Source organism: Grus americana, chromosome 15 (assembly GCF_028858705.1).
Source record: "Grus americana isolate bGruAme1 chromosome 15, bGruAme1.mat, whole genome shotgun sequence".
NCBI lineage: Eukaryota > Metazoa > Chordata > Aves > Gruiformes > Gruidae > Grus > Grus americana.
This window is the reverse complement of record NC_072866.1, coordinates 4,634,484-4,651,902: the sequence shown is the minus strand read 5'-3', so window position 1 is coordinate 4,651,902 and position 17,419 is coordinate 4,634,484. Positions and strand designations below refer to the sequence as shown.

General features: G+C 36.6%; 1 protein-coding gene across 50 annotated transcripts in view; it reads right to left on the bottom strand.

The window, feature by feature from the left end:
* Positions 1-17,419, bottom strand: part of RBFOX1 (RNA binding fox-1 homolog 1) — a 907,584-nt gene that overhangs the window by 91,104 nt on the left and 799,061 nt on the right. For 44 of the 50 annotated variants that reach the window (XM_054843158.1, XM_054843113.1, XM_054843119.1 and 41 more), the window contains 3 exons: positions 8,825-8,968; positions 6,026-6,079; positions 355-447 (listed from right to left, as the gene is read on the bottom strand). In XM_054843158.1, coding sequence (XP_054699133.1) covers positions 355-447; positions 6,026-6,079; positions 8,825-8,968 — 291 coding nt within the window. The remainder of the gene's footprint in view (positions 1-354; positions 448-6,025; positions 6,080-8,824; positions 8,969-17,419) is intronic. The other 6 variants (XM_054843160.1, XM_054843146.1, XM_054843137.1 and 3 more) reach the window with 1 other exon arrangement.

Below are 17,419 nucleotides of genomic sequence, written 5' to 3'. Positions count from 1 at the left end.
AATTTTTTTTTTTCTTTTTTTTGTTGGCTGGTTTTTGGAATCTACTGCACCCATTGATTTACAAAACATCCAAAATAATAACTTCAAAATATTAAAGCCTTCATTTTTTTTTTTCCAATTCTGTCATCCACCTTTCAGCAATAATGATAATAATAATAATAATTACAAAAGAAATAATAATAAAAAACCCAAGTAAGGCCAGATTCTCTCTCTTTATATATAAATATATATATAAACAATGGGAAGGGGAAAGGGGAGCACACAGAAGACACCAATGATGCATCTGAAACAACAAATGAGAGTGAAGCAGACATTTATAAAAAAGATGAAAAGGAAAATATTTTGAACATGCACCTCGATTTTACGGCCCTCTACCACGGTGCCGTGTAATTTCTCCCTCGCCCTGTCCGCATCAGCACTATTTTCGAAAGTTACGAAACCAAATCCCTGCATGCAGGAGGGAGAAGGGGGGAAAACAACATGCACATTATTATTTCAGTCAATGACCACTTGTTTGCTTATGTTCTCTCTCTTTAATTTAATATTTTCTTGTCCTTGCTTCATTTCTGTAACATGCAAATTAGAAAAATTATAATTGTATTGAGATGTGCAATAAATAAGCGACAAATGTGAACAAATTTTTTCTGTCATCAGTTAGATAATACCCTCGGAGAAATTCAAAGAATGATACCAAAAATACCTTTCTACATGTCACTACAGAGGAAAATAAATCTAACAATAAGAAAATGAAATTAAAATAAATTACAGTGTCTTCACATAGAAAAAAATGAACTAATGAGAAAAGAAAATGAACCACATTTTAATGACATGCAGATAACGAAATAAAAAACATGTGCACAAAATTCAACACTGAATGTCAATATACTCTAAAACATTGCCTACTTAATCATGCTGTTGTGATCGTAAGAAACATTGTTCCCATGCAACACTAGGGTAACTTAAACTTTTGTCAAACTCTACAGCCTTTACTTATTTTTTTATAAAAGAAAAAAGAAAAGAAAACCACCAACAAAACAAAAGTACTTTCAGAACAAAGCATAAACTTTCTTGTATTAACAGATCAAATAAAATCACATGATGTGAATAGAAAAAGAAACTCGGATAAAGGAATAAAAATGCAAACGGTTTGAAGAAGTTAACTGGTTCATTTACTACTGCTGTATAGTACTGTCCACATAACGAACATGCAACCGCCAGAACTCCGGAGTCCCGGGCTAGTGGGACGGGAGAATACTCGGCAAATACGAAACTCTGCTGCTGACAATTGCTTTGCTTTGTAATAGCAGGCTAAATAAACATTTCCAGTCCTACTAAAATGCTTTTTATTGTGCTAAATTAAACACTGTTTACAATGGTAGATATCTTTGCAAAAATCAGACATTGAAGAACATTTTAGAAACATACACCAACCCTTTGAAGTAACTCTTACAGTAGCGCTACAATGCCTTTGCATGCTTTCCCAAAGTTACCCCGCCAAGTAAGTTCTACGTCCTTGGGGTTTCATAACAAGGAACATTTGCAAGTTTTTTTTATATATATATATATATATATATATATATATATATATGGCCGCTTTATGTATAGGCATGGCTGCACGTATTTGAAGTCCTACTACAACCTTTTTCTTTACTCTTATTTTAGCTTGAACTTTGAATTCAAGCTTTCCCCTGTGCTGTTCCTCAGCAATAAGCCATGCATCGCGTCTCCTCATCCTCCAGTCCTTTCGCTAACTTGTGATCACTATTCACCCACTCCCTGCAGTTCTACCTATCATGTACATAGTGATTAATTTAAAAAAGGAAGAAAAAACAAAAGGAAGGGAAGATATTTATACATTCATTTATACATTTTAAACAAAGAGGAGAAGAGATGTGAAACTAATGCAAAACTGGCACCAAGCACTGAGAAAAACAATGGATATGAACTACAAAACCAATTAATCGACAACCGATAAAAAAAGTTAAGAAACTATCAGGATCATTATATGGGGGTTATTTTACCTACTCAAAGAACACATTTATTTATGCCAGTTTATAACACAGAAAGTGACATTTATATACAGTAGCAGTTTATGTTCCATTCTCTTCAAAGTATCTTAACCACGTTGTTGCTTTTTTTTTCCCCTCCTTTAAAGACAGACTGGAGCCCGAGCTCAGAAGCGCTCTATCAGCGGTTCCACTTCAAGCCAAAGTCATTCTCAAACCACCCGACTCCACACGTTTTTCTCCTCTCTATCCTGCACAGCTTTAGCAAAAGGCACGACCTCGCTTGGCACAAGACGCCGAGGATGTAACTCTCTTTTCCCCAAAGCACCAGGAGCGTTGAGAGAAAGTAACTCCTCCTCCTCCGTACTGATCCCTATGTGTTAGGTGCCTTCATAGGCTTTTCTTAGACCTGAACCCCTCCTCAACTTTAAACTTTTATTTCTTCTTCAACTGCTTCCTCCCATCTTGTAAAAGCTCTGTACGAAAAGCTCCTAAGTGAAGATGCCTTTAAGAAAATTTCACAGCAGACGACGTGGCTGAAACCGCCGGTTCAACGAGCCGAGCTCCATGCAGCAGCACGGATCCCCCCAGTTCCATTGGGTCCCCCCCTCTCCTCCTTGCTGAACAACTGCCCCTTCTCAGAGTCACAAACGTTTGGTGGGAGTTGTTTAGTCACAATTTTGAATCAGTCTTCTCAGCTCACAGCACTACCAGTTAATTTTTTTCAAACAACTAAAGGGCAAGATAAAAATCTAGTTATAATAAAAAATTAGAAAAAGATATGAAGTGGGGCCACAAGCCAAGATAAGACAGGAACTTCAAAGATTCTGAAAAGAATACTCATTGTAATTTTTAATTTCTTGTGTTGTGCTCATTCTCATAATTAACACTATTTAAATTATTATTTATGCAAATCTTTAGTCTTACCTAGCCTTCACAGAAACTCAATCACAGAACACAGATTCATTCATCACACGTTCGACTATCTACAGAAACACCTTAACATTAATTTTACATGAGGCTGATTCGACAGCTACTTTAGTTTAGTGTACTATGTATTTTATTAACTGGTAAATTTCTGTCAAATGATTTAATAATAGCCAGGTTAGTACGTGAGAAGGTTCCGTTTCAATTTGGGATGTGCTTTAGAGCTCTTCCTATTTGAAGGAATATATTTTAATATAATATACACTAGATATATATTAATACATATACGCACAGATTTATGAAAGTATATCTGTAGTACCTAGCTGTATAGAGCATTAATTTACAGCCATAGAGAAACGGTGCTTGTTGATGTTCCTGTATCTTTGCAGCCTTGCCATTATGCTCAAGACAAAAGCCCTTTGCAGCTTCGGTGTTAAAATAGCAGAGTAGCGTTCAAATACGCCCAGGAACGGAAGCTCTATTTCAACTTGGCCTTCCAAGATGAGTGGTAAATGCAGAGAAAGGCAAGTTACCAGCAGCTTTCAACGTTACTTTAATCAACAGCTTCAAGAACTGGCAAAGGTAAGCCTCGTTTATTGAGCACAGGTTGGAAGAAAGATCTGCACCAAAACAATACTGAAATTCTTGCAATTCTTATAAAAAGAAGAGTTTCAAAAGTCACCAGTGTTGCCATACAATTCTAGCAAAGTTACCTTAATTACTGTTATGCCCCCAAACAGAAACTTGTAGTATGAAACTTGTATTATTTTAGGGTTTCTTTTATGGAGCGGCTTCCTTCTGTAAAATCATTTTATAGTGTACGGTGGTGCTGCAGCTTTATTTTTTTTTTAATATCCAATTCCATTTTTCTTAACTATTACAGTCTGAAAATGAGCTGCTTCTGTTGTTTTTGCAAGAATCTTTTTAAACATTAATTATTGGAATAAAAACAAATAAACAAAAGCAGAAACAAAAAAATTTCTAGCAATTCTTTTATGCCAAACTGCAGCTAGAAACAAATTTGAACTTTGATCCTGCAAACTCTTTTACCTGTTCTCAGTTTGAGACCACTTAGTAGTCCTTTCAGTTGCAGTGGGATTTTATGAAAACATAGATAAGCACTGCCAGGAATGGGACTTTAATCTGGTGCATCTTAAATCCTACAGAATGGACATGAAATGATCAGATTAAACAAAAAACAAACAAAAAACCCAACAAAAAAAAAAGTTCCTCTCATTCCTAACCTGTTTTTTAACTTTTTATTTAATTGAAAGTTAAGGGTACTTCTGCAAATCAAAATACTACGCAGCTATACCTGAAATAACTTTAATCACGAGGAGAAGCAGCACACACAAGCAATGAGATGCATCACAGAACTGCTTTAAGTACCTGCAGCAGCTTACTCAGAGCCAGCTCGGATGCGCCAATTCAGCGCTGGATGCTGTAGAAGTATTTAATAAGAATAGGTCTTAGGGTCTCTAACACCAAGTGTGTAACTGAGGCAGTGACATCACAAAACCTCTTCCTTGTGAAATCCTTTCTAGGGGCTTGTTTTCAGCTCAAGGCACCGGGATATTTTCACTCCTGTAAGATCACTATTAAAAACCCCACCCTCAATTCAGAAATACCTCCTAACCCCATCACCCAAATACTTTTTAAAAGCTTTATACTTATGCGGCGCGATGCAGACGTGGTGGTTAAAGTCCTACGTGTGTAAGGTTCAATGGCTAAACAAATGTGTGAACCACCACCAGCACCACCACGAGATGCGTGCTCAGTGCCACTCCAGCTGCAGCAGAACCAATCCGCGGTGCCAAGCGGGGGATGTCTTTTGAAAGTTGTAACAGTACTCAGCAGGAGCAGGGTCTGGACAATCAACGTCTTTTGCAAACACTATGGACCAGCCACAACTTAACGGTAATAAATTTCAGCCAGAGTAGGAGATTCTAAGCCACCAAATTCCATACGTTTTGGTTGTTTACGGAAAAAGCGGTAAATGTTCCAGTCGGGTTTGGGCTAGCAGGCAAGGGTACTAATTAAGGAATGTCAGAATAATTTTGGAATATAAACCAGGAAATTTCAGCTATTCCATCTAGAGAAGAAAAAAAAAAAGATGATGGCTTTAAGCTTAGAATATAAATACAAACATGTAAAGGGAAAAATTAACAGAATTAAAATGTATCTGATATAAGACAGATTGATGGTAATCTGATCCTTTTTAAATGACAGATTACAGCACGTCTACAGCAGGAAAAGAATTCCATCGCTAATAATAAATCACATACGCATGTTACAGGAAGACTGAAACACTGGTGGATGAACATTCTGGTGTGTCTGACGTGGCAGGAAAAGGAAAGAGATACCACACATATGACATACACATAAACCTTTATAATGTAGCTGATATCACAGGTGAAGCCTACTGGGCTACAGTTTTGCACGAGCTAAGGCCACTAATGCAGTCATAGCCATTCTATCTTTATTTCTTAAATATTGAATAAATTGAAGTATGCATTCAAGGCAAAGTAATTTTCAGAAAAAATTAAATGGTTGCAATAAAATAAGAATACTTATAATCAAATAAATGTTAAAACAGATTGTTTTCAAAGGGTTGGTGTACTGAAGCTTTAACTAAAGAGGAAAACATCTGCACTTAGATAATCTGGAACAATCACATATTTTCTCAGCTAATTACTAAAGAGGATAGTTATTAGGTATCATTATCACCTTTCATTTCAATAGGGGAAAAAAAATACCTGTACTAATACAATCCTGCCTACAAATATCTGTAAGTATGGACTCATCTTATAAAATAAACAAGATAATTACCATTGACGAATAGAGACAGCAGAAATCAACTTTCCCATAAAACAGATGACAGTTTGGAGTAGCTAAAATTACCCCCTTTAAAAGATATAAAATGAGTCCAATGATTTTCATGCTGCTTAGGAAACTGAATGACAGCTCAGAAGATGTTTTCACTAACACGGAATTTCAGACATTATTTTTTACAGCAGTGCAGTTGTTTCCTTTTACTCATATAAATATTTTAAACAAATTAAAAAATTCCATGGGTGAATTAAACTGCTTACCTTTGAGCCTCGTTCATTAAAAATAATTTCAACATCTAAGATTTTACCAAATTGCTGCAAAGAAATAGAAAAGTTACATGAAAATAAGGTAACTTCAACACTTCTATCATATACAGCACAAATGTTTGTTTCAGAAAATGGTGCACCACATTAAAAAGTTAAAGAATATAAAATCAAAGATAGTCAAGCACCAAAAAAGACACACTGAAGAGGAGCCACATCAGTAGTACAACTAAATTGTACATATCATTATATTTGTCACTATCATTCCATAGATGCGCGTATGAAGTTTAAGTTCAGTGAAACCACCTGACAAAGAAGAAATCCTCGTTAAACTGTGATCACAGTGAAGTGAAAGTCCCAAATTTCTTTTATTTATTTTGTCTTTGCACATAGTAGGTTACTTCCTCGTGATCCATCCAGTCCAGCTGCCATCACCGGTTTTTTCATCTGTAATATGCTACTGGGTTACGTTGCTTGGAGTGGAATAAACATCACCGACAAGGCAGGATTAACGGCCGCGTGGACATTGCTGCCCTCTGGTCATCCTTCCCTCTGAAGAACCTTTCTTTCAGAAGACTTTTTGCAGCTGCTTTCCAGGACAGGTAAAGGAGTTTGCTAAGATGAAACCAGCTGGGAGTTTTGTTGCTGGCTTCAAGGAGCAAGGATTTATCTCCACCCTTGCCGAAAAGGGATAGCCATTACTCCCTAAGCAATTCTTGTCTTACTAGAGTAGAATTTGGAAAACTAGAATGGATACTTACTTGTCGGGGACTTTTCCTTGCTCAGAATTGCAGGGGTTTTATAATATTAGTAGCAACTGTTATTACTATTGACCTTACAACAGCACTCACAATCATCCCAAACAAAAAGGCTCTATTGGACTTGTCTTAGTAAGAGAATAAATGTTTGACTCGGGCACGGTTTAGTTAGAACACTTTCTGACATGACACATTTTGTGATGTGACACTGTAATGTATCGGGGGTCATTTCTGTTATTTCATATGGCATTAACATGCAGTATGGATCAGTGTTAACACCGATAAGTGACATAATATATTAAACAAAAAAGCAGAAATTAGAGGCAGGCACATGAAGAGTAATCTAACAAGAGCTCCAAGAACTGCAGAAATGAGCCTATACCCCAGTCTTTTAAGAGACAGGAAACAATTACAGGCCAGAAAGGACAGTATTCCTTCTCTAGCTTATTAAAGTGTTTCGACTTAGTTATGAAAAGTCAACCATCATTTGTTATCCCTTGGTTTATTTTATGTTCTTGTATTCACCATCTAATTAATGTTTTAACTGCAACTTTAGCCTATAAGCAGACATTGACTTAATGTTTAAACAATCCTCCTCTGCTGTATTTATGTCCACGTAAAAAGATCATCTGCTATGCGTATAACATGGTCATGGTGCAACGTTATCATATTTCATATCAGATATTTAAACTCGCACTTCCAAAAATTTCATTTTTCTATCAATTCAGAAGCTAAAAGTTTACTGTCATTCTAAAGCTGGAAAACTCCAGCCATTCTCTAGTGTTAGTCTTCTGAGACCTAAGACTTAGAAACACTGAAAAGAAATGTAGTTTTTATTCACTTCTAAATTACTACAATCCCTCAAAAAAAAATCCTTTCATTTAATGTACTTTCAAGTAAAATCCATCTATTTTAAGTGGTTTGTTTAATTTAAATAAATTTGCATATTTTTCTCTAGAGGGTTAATTATTATGCCTTCTGATGTTTTGCTGATGAGCTGTAAGCTGCATTTAGGGGAGGTTACTTGTAGCAAGTCAGATATGGCAAAACAGTCACTCTCATTTCCCAATACTATACCAGGACTCTTTTTCCAGCGACTGTTTCCTTCACTTCATAGAAATAAATACTGAAAAACACAATGTCTTAATCCACATACAAAGACATTAGAAGAACTTAAAAATCTGAACTGAACATGAAAGATTGAGAGAAGTATAGTGCCATGAAGTACTTGGTGCTGCACTGTCCAACAAACCGTAACGTGGGAGAGAATTAAATTTTAGCGAGTCAGAAATAAGAAAGCAAGAGGAACACAAATACTTAAGAGTTCTAACTTGGAAAAGTTGGGTTCTAATAGCTGATCAAGTACTATTTCTAGATTTTATTTAGTGACATTTCAAAATAAACCTAAGAGTTCTTGGAGCAGGGAGAAGAAACCAGATCTAACCTCTCACGGTTTTGAGCCTAGAATTGATGGCACTGATGAGATGTGTAAAACACAGCCAGTGCACATGAAGGTAGCTAATAGCCTAGACAAAAGCAAAAATTGAGAGACTCATAGAAAAATACGGGCAAGAACTTTAGAAGCTTAGAGACCTACAATAGCTGTGGGGGCTTCCTGCTTAAATTCAGCCCATGTCTTTCATTCTATAGATTTGAGTCCCTTGCTCATGAGATCAAGCGTAGAATATTTTACATCACGCTCTCCAAAATCAATAAAAACAGGCATATAAATCCACATGTGTACAGCAGGAATATATATGCATTCCATATTTTAAGCCAATGTAGGTAGCTTTTTTGAATGTAATATAAACCAGCACAATACATAGAATACACCCATCTCTATCACATACAGTAGAATCAGTAGAATTTCTTTTCCCAACTTTGGCGAATCAATTGTTTGGTTATAAATAAATTAAATGAGAATCTTTACTGAAAATGGTTAAATAGCCTAAATTAGAGATACGCCTCTCATAGTTGCCTATAAACTACCTATTACAATGCAAATATAAAAAAGCATTAATAAAATATGAGTACTTACACCAAACATTTGTCTAAGATCTGGATCCCGGAATCTGAATGGTATATTTGAGACGTGAAGCCGTTTTGGCTGTGATTTGTTTTCTGTGTTTTCAGAAGATTGTGTCTGTTGCTGGCCATCAGTCTGTGCTGCATCATCTGTCTGCTAAAGGGTAAAGCAAAATAAAGCAGGCTATAAGTATTTCTGCCATTTTTAATATAAAGTGGTGGGCTTAAATTCTAAAAAAAACCCCAACAACCAAAAAAAACCCCAAAACCAAAAAACAACCCACCCCAACCCTAAAAAGGAGTATTGAAGCAGGATTTACTGCTCAAAGGTACTGAAGAATAGCAGAAGTTGAAATACATGAAAATTAAATCCATTTCTGTATCTGTCTCAACAGTGTAAGTTTTCAGTGATAATTTTAACATATATTTGGAATAAACTGGAGAATAGGAAGGAGATTATTGTTTGTTTTCTTAGCTATTTTTAAATAATGAATGCATATCTCCCTACATTATAAGACTGTTGAAACCCCTTTAACCTCATCAGCATTTGCCAATGGAAGAGACCAAATCTCCACGTCCAAATAACAGTAGCAAGCTCTACACTTTCAAATAAGATTAGTACACTCATTCAGAGGCCACTGGGACTTCTACACGGGAGGCAGGTAACACATCAGATCCTAGTTGCCATTTCATAAGCAGTACTAATGGGCACTAGAGGGTCATTCCGTCCAGATAAATAGTCACCGTCAGGGAAAAGGCCTTGCGTTGCGAAAGGGAACACAAGTATAATCAGTGGTGAAGGTTGCCTGGCGCAGAAGTGAGACCCAGAAACCAAGTTTTACAAGATTTTCTTTCTCACCAAAATAAGATCATATCATGGTACTTCTTGCAGGGATACTGTTCCCTAGTTTTAAAATGATATTTTTTAATTTAAGGACATTGCTGTGTATTATAACTTCACAAACAGAATTATAAACCCCTAGAGAGATTAGGAATAAACATAATGCCCATCCGAAAAGTAAAACTACCCAATGTTGGTATGTCAGTATGTTCTAGAGATTTCTGGTCTGTGTTGTTTAATTTTATCATACAGTGCCTAATTAATCACTGCATGTACAGCATACATTCACTAGAAAAAGATCTGGCATAGGTATGTAAAAACAGGATAGCTATTTTCTCTCACACTGGTAGAGGGGATTTGGAAGAAAAGAGGAAAGAAAATAGTTGACTGAAACTACAAGGATCATCTTACAACTGGTCTTCTGTTTTCTCTGTCCTTCCTCTTCCTTCTGACCATATTCATCTTCCAAGTATTTACTTTTCTCTGGTGTTCTAATGTTACAGTTCAGCTTGTCTTTCTGACATTTTTCATTAACAAAAAACGTTGAAGAAATCTCCCATTCCCTGCTAGTATCAAATTTCTTTTAAGAGACAACAGTTTAAACAAAATAAAAATGGTTAAATAAAATAAACCTTACCACACAGTTTTAGTACCAATAAGCCTGTTAAGGAGGAAGCAAAAGAACTCAAACAGAATACAACATTTACATCAGCAATAACTACACGTATATTTAATTCTACCAAGTTAAATTCAACATTACCTTCCCCAGTAAATGTAAATGTTCTCAAAGTCAAAGTCCAAACATCTACAGTTTCCTGTATTGCCTATACTTCTGTGCTAAGAGCACTTTACAAATAAAGGTCCTTAATCATTTCTGCAGAAGCATGAGTTCATCCGCAGAGTCTACATTTCACGGGATATGACGATACTCATACACAAATACAAACTTTTCGGTGCACTAAAGGAGGATTTTCAAATGATCCAAACAAGGAACTGGGAACAGCTCAAGTGTAACCCTTGAGTCAGCAGCAGCACAAGTTCTAGTGATTCAAATAGTAAACACGGTATATAGCTGTTAAGAGACAAAAACATGCTCCATCCCAATCTCTTGTTATCTAAAACCAACTCAAAAATTCAAAATTTAGATTTTAGGCAACTGTTCCATCCACAGATACCACAGCGATTACTTTCTACCTTCAGGCCTTTAAAAGGAGAGAAATATAAAGGAAATTGGGTATATGAGAGCAGGTGGGGGGTGAGGGACTGGAAGCTCTTGAAATACACCACACTGGAAGAATTTAAGGTCAATTAGATTAATCTGAAGAGAATTAAAAAATTCTGAAGGTGCTGTTTAGCTTCAGGAACAAAGGGTGCCCCAGGAAGAAATTATATAATCAGCATACTGTATAAATGCAAATTGGAAAAAGTAATTTCTGTTCATTGTATTAATATAAATGATGAGAAACAAGGAGTAGGAGAGTTGAACCGTGCACTATTAGCATACCAAAACATTAGGAGCAACTTCTGTACCAACAAGCTGAACACATACATTGCCAACAAAAAGCCAGTGAGGTTTCTGAAGATGATGTTAAAATTAAGGAGCTACAAATTATGGGTGAAGTGGGTAAATCCAGGTACTGTTGTTTTCTGGGTATTTCTTTTTGATTTTAGCACTTTTGTTCACAGAAACCTGAAATTTACAGTTTCAGCAAAGAATGTCTCGGAGTTTGGGCAGCGAGGACTGAAAACCAGAAACTTCGGAAAGTCTTTATCATCAAAGATTCATACCTGTGAATGCCCTTAAAGAAGTCTGTGGCAGAATTAACAGACCTAAACCATTTAAAATGTATTAAAAGGCTTGACAATGTAACAGTGTCTTTACAAAGCATATTATCACCCAGGAATCTAGGGATGTGCCTAGGAGATCTGGAGAAGGATAACTGCAAATTGAAACTGGAATGTGAAGCTTATACAGAAATTTCCAAGTAACACCAAGGAGGTAAAATACACGCAGGACAGAGGGCAAGGCTGGGTTTTGCAAAATCCCAAAAAGGAAAGTTTCAAAGCCCTGTGGACTCAAAGAGCTAGGATGCAATTTACCTTACACATAAATAATATATTTTAAGAGAATATTTTTATTGCTAGAGGATCTAAAGCCCAGTGTCTGATATTGCTTTAAAAATTAATTGAAGTTAGCATACAACGTTAGCCTCACTACGTCCCTGCAGTCTTGTATGCAATCAGTACAAGTACTGATCTATTATGGGTTTGGTCTCTTTCAACACCCTTTTCCTGACTCAGTCAAGCAAACTAGTATGCTTCATGCAAAACAAATAACTAAATACCCAAAACAAATAACTAAATACCCCCCCACGGCTTATCATTAAACAGAAATTACATAAAAAGGAGTATAGTCTGTGTTTTTTCACATATGACCTAAGTTTTTGAGTACAAAGCTGTATCAGGGTTATCTTCATGTATCATAAAGTCATGAATTTAACTTTGGGAAGAGGTCACAATTTGTAAACCAACTATTCGACACATTTTACCACTGGAAATATCTGCTATCCGGTGGTCCTTGCTTTTCCCTGTGTGTGTACTGAGTTTTCTCCTATAGAAGATGGCAGTGTAAATTCCTATACAACCTCTAATCCATTGTAATCTTGTTTGTGGAACTGCTCTCTAACCAGTGATTTTCCATGCCGTATTTATGCAGTTTGTTACTGCTGTGTGAACACCTTCCATTTGATGTTTTTGAATAGCATCTTATTTTTCCGGATGATACCTACAATTTATCAAGATTACTTTGAATTCTAATCCTGTCCTTGCAGCCCTTCCTAGCCTGGTATTGTTGCAAATTTACTAAGTACACGCTCTATTCCATCATTCAGATCGTTAACAAAAATACTGAAAAGCACTGAGTCACCACAAATCCCTGCAGAACTCCTTTTAATAAAGCTTCTCATTTTGATAGTGAGCTGCCTTGTGAACACAGTTTCTCGTGTCCCACCAGCCTACCGCAGTTGCATGTTTACCATACTTCCCAGCCTGCTTAAAACGCACGTCTTGTGTAAAAGTGTCAAAGCCTTATGAAAAGCAAAATATAACGTTCAAGGCTCTTCCATTGTCCACGTGGCCACTGTAGAAGTAAAAGACACTATCTTTTTGACAAACACGTGCTGAAGGCTATTCTTCTAGTACTTTCAGACCCTAAAAATGCAGCATGTATTTACTCGTTCCAGTATTTTCCCAGGACAGAAACTCTGATGACAGCACATCCCTTTAGCCTATATAACCAACACTACCCTCTCCCTCCTCTTTAAAAACCAAGATTATGTCTACTCTACTCCAGTTCTCCAGTACCTCTACTCGTTCTCCACAAGGCAACAGACACTAATGGCTTCAAAATATTATCAGTTTAATCTTTAAACACCTTGGAATGGAGCCAAGTAGAAACAGTTAACTGCAAAAAAACCCCACCGCCTAACTTACCTGAACATTCTTTGTTTTTTCCTTCTTTGAGATTGACCTCTTTTTCTGGCAGTTGGGAAAGGTTCTCTTACTCTTCTTCCCAAAATTGCACTTCATATTCACTCTCAAAGGTTCCCTCTAGCCTGGCATAAGCTATCCGTTTCTCCACCCTGGCTCAAATCCCCTCCAGGAGAAGCTCTCTCCTGGTTGCCTTTTGTACGTTCAGTCGCAGAACTTGTCACCAGCACATCCCAATAGCAGGGTCCATTGACAGTCTGGCTGCAGGAAGCATCAAATCACCTGACATCTCTATTAGTCATGACTTCGGTACTGCACCTCCAGTTGCCTACTCAAGCTCTCATCCACTGAATCTTACCAGTTGGAGGTCCATGATAATTTTCTGAACAAAGAAGTATTTTTTTCCTCTAACAGTTATCCAGAGGCCTTTAAGGGTCTCTCCTCTTCTACAATTGTGACCTTGGAGAAGGCACCCCTTAAATGACAAGGGAACAATTCCTTTCTTGTCTGCTTTTCTCAATAAAGATTCACATTTTTATTTTCTACGGCACATAGTTTTTGCAGGTATGAATTTTCAACACAATTTTGGATTTTTTTATGGCACTTTTGCGCCCTTCTATTGCGACGTAATTGGTCACAACAGCCACACGTGAGTACAATGTGGTCCAGTATGGTCACGATGTACCCTGCAGGTACAGTGTTTATTACAGAGTGTCAGTAAATGCCCCCAAAAATAAATAATCCAGCCTGTGACTGTTCAAATGATTTTAAAAGAAGCTGTTTTTCTAAACAGGCAGACCAAGAGGTAAAGCTACGAATGCACTGGGAGCTAAAAGCACTGGTAATGCAGACCCTTAGTGCTGTAAGAAATCACCGGTAACCGCGGGTTCCCAGCACCCTCGAAAATTACTACAGATTGGCGTTTCTCCTGTGCCTGTCAGTCAGCACTGTAGCAGGTTAGTTTGAGGCTCTGAGGTTTAAGATGTCATTTGTCATCTTCACCGAAAGGTCATTTCCACTGATTTGCTGCATGACTTTTTGTCTGGTTCCACTGAGAATGTATTTCTAATTTAAAAACCCTAATAAACAGTTACATATTTTAGCAGATTATTGATGAGTATTGCCTGGAGGGAGCCACAGGATGAAAACTTTGGCATCCTATTGACTATAACATGACAGTCACTGCTACAAAATCTTATTTATGGAAAAAAAATTTGCTGTGGATATTTATTAATACACAACTGCACGCAATTGCAAGTTTCCAGCACGATTTTATGTTATAAATGTTAAAATAAGTTGCTGAGACTTGAATCGTTTAACGACTGTTGATTGCATTTGCAGGCACTTCATACAGAATTGAGATGCTCAATTTTCCATAATAATTCCTAGCTCAATCGATATATATGAGCTAAACAAGTTTAATCTTGATGAAATTTAATTTAGGTATGGACAACATTCAGAGAAAATCATGTGAGGCATGCGTATGTGTCTATGCAGAAATATGTCTTCATGTGTCAACTTTAATTTAGCATTTCAGAGAGCAACTATTGCTCTCCATCTGAAGACCCTGTGTCATGCTATTATTATTTGTTGATAGTTCTCTTTATAGTTCACTTTTCTCTTCACCTGTGTCCAGTCATATTCAATACGTACATATCTCCAGTTTAACAAAAACATTGTGTGTTGTAATCGTCTCGTAAATATCGAAGAGAAACTATTTAACACAAAAAATGAGGAAATATATCTAACCTCACAGAGAAACAAACATCGTGAAACCAGCTTCTTGAGTTAGGCAATTTAAATGAAATAGCTATGGTCGTAATAGTGCCTAACTATAGAATCGTATTAATATTTATCACTGAAAGTATCAAATCAGCTACCAGAAGTGTGTGGAGGTGGAAATGATAACAACAAGGATTTTAAGAAAACTAGTACTGAAATCAGATGCCCCTGTATATGATGTTTCATTACAATATCTGACGTAATTCTCTGCCAGCTCGAAATATACTCAGGAAAAAAATGACACAGAAAAGAAAATCCTTCACCAGCCTGCGTTCAGAAAATATTGCTACTAGCAGTAGCAGTGCAAGATACATCTGATATAAAGCTTTTCTTTGAGTCTCAGTTGTCTTCAATATTTATACATATTTTACAGGAATTTGTTTTTACTGATTTGCTCTTCTCTCTCTGCACCGCCTAGGGCTGTCATACTCCTTGCCTTTTCTGGCCAAATCACACATACTGCTTTTGCTTCCCATCCCAAGACATATTTGCAATTATAAAATATTAAAGAATCTTAATATATGATAGTCTTAAAATGTATAATGAAAGTTATAAATACAGAATACAGAAATAGAAGAACAAATTCTCACATGCACAGAAATAAATTGAGATGAACCCCCTTTACTTCAGTGAGCTACTGAAGGCTTAGGTGTTAGAATGAATTAAAATTGAAACCATTCTTACAAATAAGCAAACCCAAATCAAAGAGGGCGTTTCAGAAAATTATGTTGTATTTCATATAAGATATTTTCAGTATAAATATATGGCATACTTTTAAACCAAATCTATCATCAGGACAGTTGGAAGTAAAATCTAATGTTTTGTAAATAAATTCTTTATCTGTACCAAAATACTAATTTTTCATCTCCTTAACTCAGTTCCAGAAACAGCAATCTTCTACTCTTAAAAGACTTCACTCAAGTTCCTAAAAGACTTCACACCAAAGCCAAGTTCTTAAAATCAATTTAAAACACTACTTATTTTGGCCAGCCTAATTTTTCCACAACTGTCACTATTAGCAATTATTCCACTTTCACTCAGAGGACGTTAAATGCAATGGAAAATGATCAGTGCCAGTTATGCTGCGAGTTTTTAGAAATTTAGTGGTTGAAAAATTTCCTTCTAACAACTTCTGGATAAAACAAATTTTAAAATTTCCTATTTGGGGAAAATATTATCTCCCCCCGCCTTTTTTAAGACCTCACTAATTCAAATTTGCCATATATTACACCCAGAAACACATTTCTTTAGGGGAAAAAAAAAAAATAATTATGCTTTAAAATCTTCACCCAGCTCTACTACAAGCCCATTTCCCAGGTTACTTCTGACGGACACGAGAGCATCGTCTCCCGGCCTTAGCAGTCGTGGCAATGGCACCGCACGCAATAACACAGAATGTTCAGTGAACCTGAAATCAGAGAGGGCCCTGTGCACGCCGTCTGGGCAGAAAAAACAATTCCTTTCTCCTTCCCAACAACCATAAATTTTCTGTATCCGTTTCCATCTATTACTGAAGACAGACGGTCCTGTAATGTTTCTTACACTGGAATTGTGAGGGTTACACTTTCCCTCCGTTCTTTTTCATTCACTAATCCCTTTCATTGTCTACAAAACGATGGTGGTGGAGACAAAATCTTTCACCCTCAAACCCTGTTTTAAATGTCCTGCAATGCTATCACAGAACGACTGTGCGTGCCACTACAAAAAGAACGCTGTCCTCAATCTCAGCTTCTAAAGAGTAAAAGGAACATAAACCGTAGGAATGCCTAAAATTGAACTAAACCTATTATCTCTTCCTGGAGAAACTGAAAATACGTTGTGTTAGAATAACTTGAAAAAGCTTTGCCGAGGCTTGATCATTCTTCTGTGATCTGTAAACAGATTGGTTGCATATTTTTTTTAAAGCCACACCAAGTCTAGAGGAAGAAAGCCTAATTCTAGTAGGAAAAACCTGTAAAATATTTACAGGAAGCAAAGAAATAGAGGAAAAGCAATAGATCTTTTTAAAAAACACACACAATGGCAAACTTAGCGCTACACTGACTTTCTCATGTATACATACTCGCATAAGGGTAAAACTCTTTAGAATTTTAGATTTTTAAAAAGCTCATTAAATTAAAAAAAAAAAAAATGCCCAAAACAGCACCTGTTTTTCCCTGCTGCACCGATCATGTTATTTCTCAGAGAGAAAGAGCTTGTGAATGTCTTCTAGGCATTATTTGATTAAGTTGACAATATTATGTGAGCAATGGTTGAGTACCCACTGTGCTGTACTTTTGACCAAATTGATTTGTGTAATGAACACTTGCTCTGTCTCTTCTCTCGCCTGAACAGGGCTCTTGATTTAACCAGTGGTGCTGGAAGCCAAGTGAATTTACAGCCCCCACAGTCATTCTCCCTCAATCTGGAGAGAATAGCAGCAGCAGTACATGAGCAAGCATAATTCAATACATTGTGCTATAAGCGCAGAAAATAATATCAGAGAGCTCTGCAATA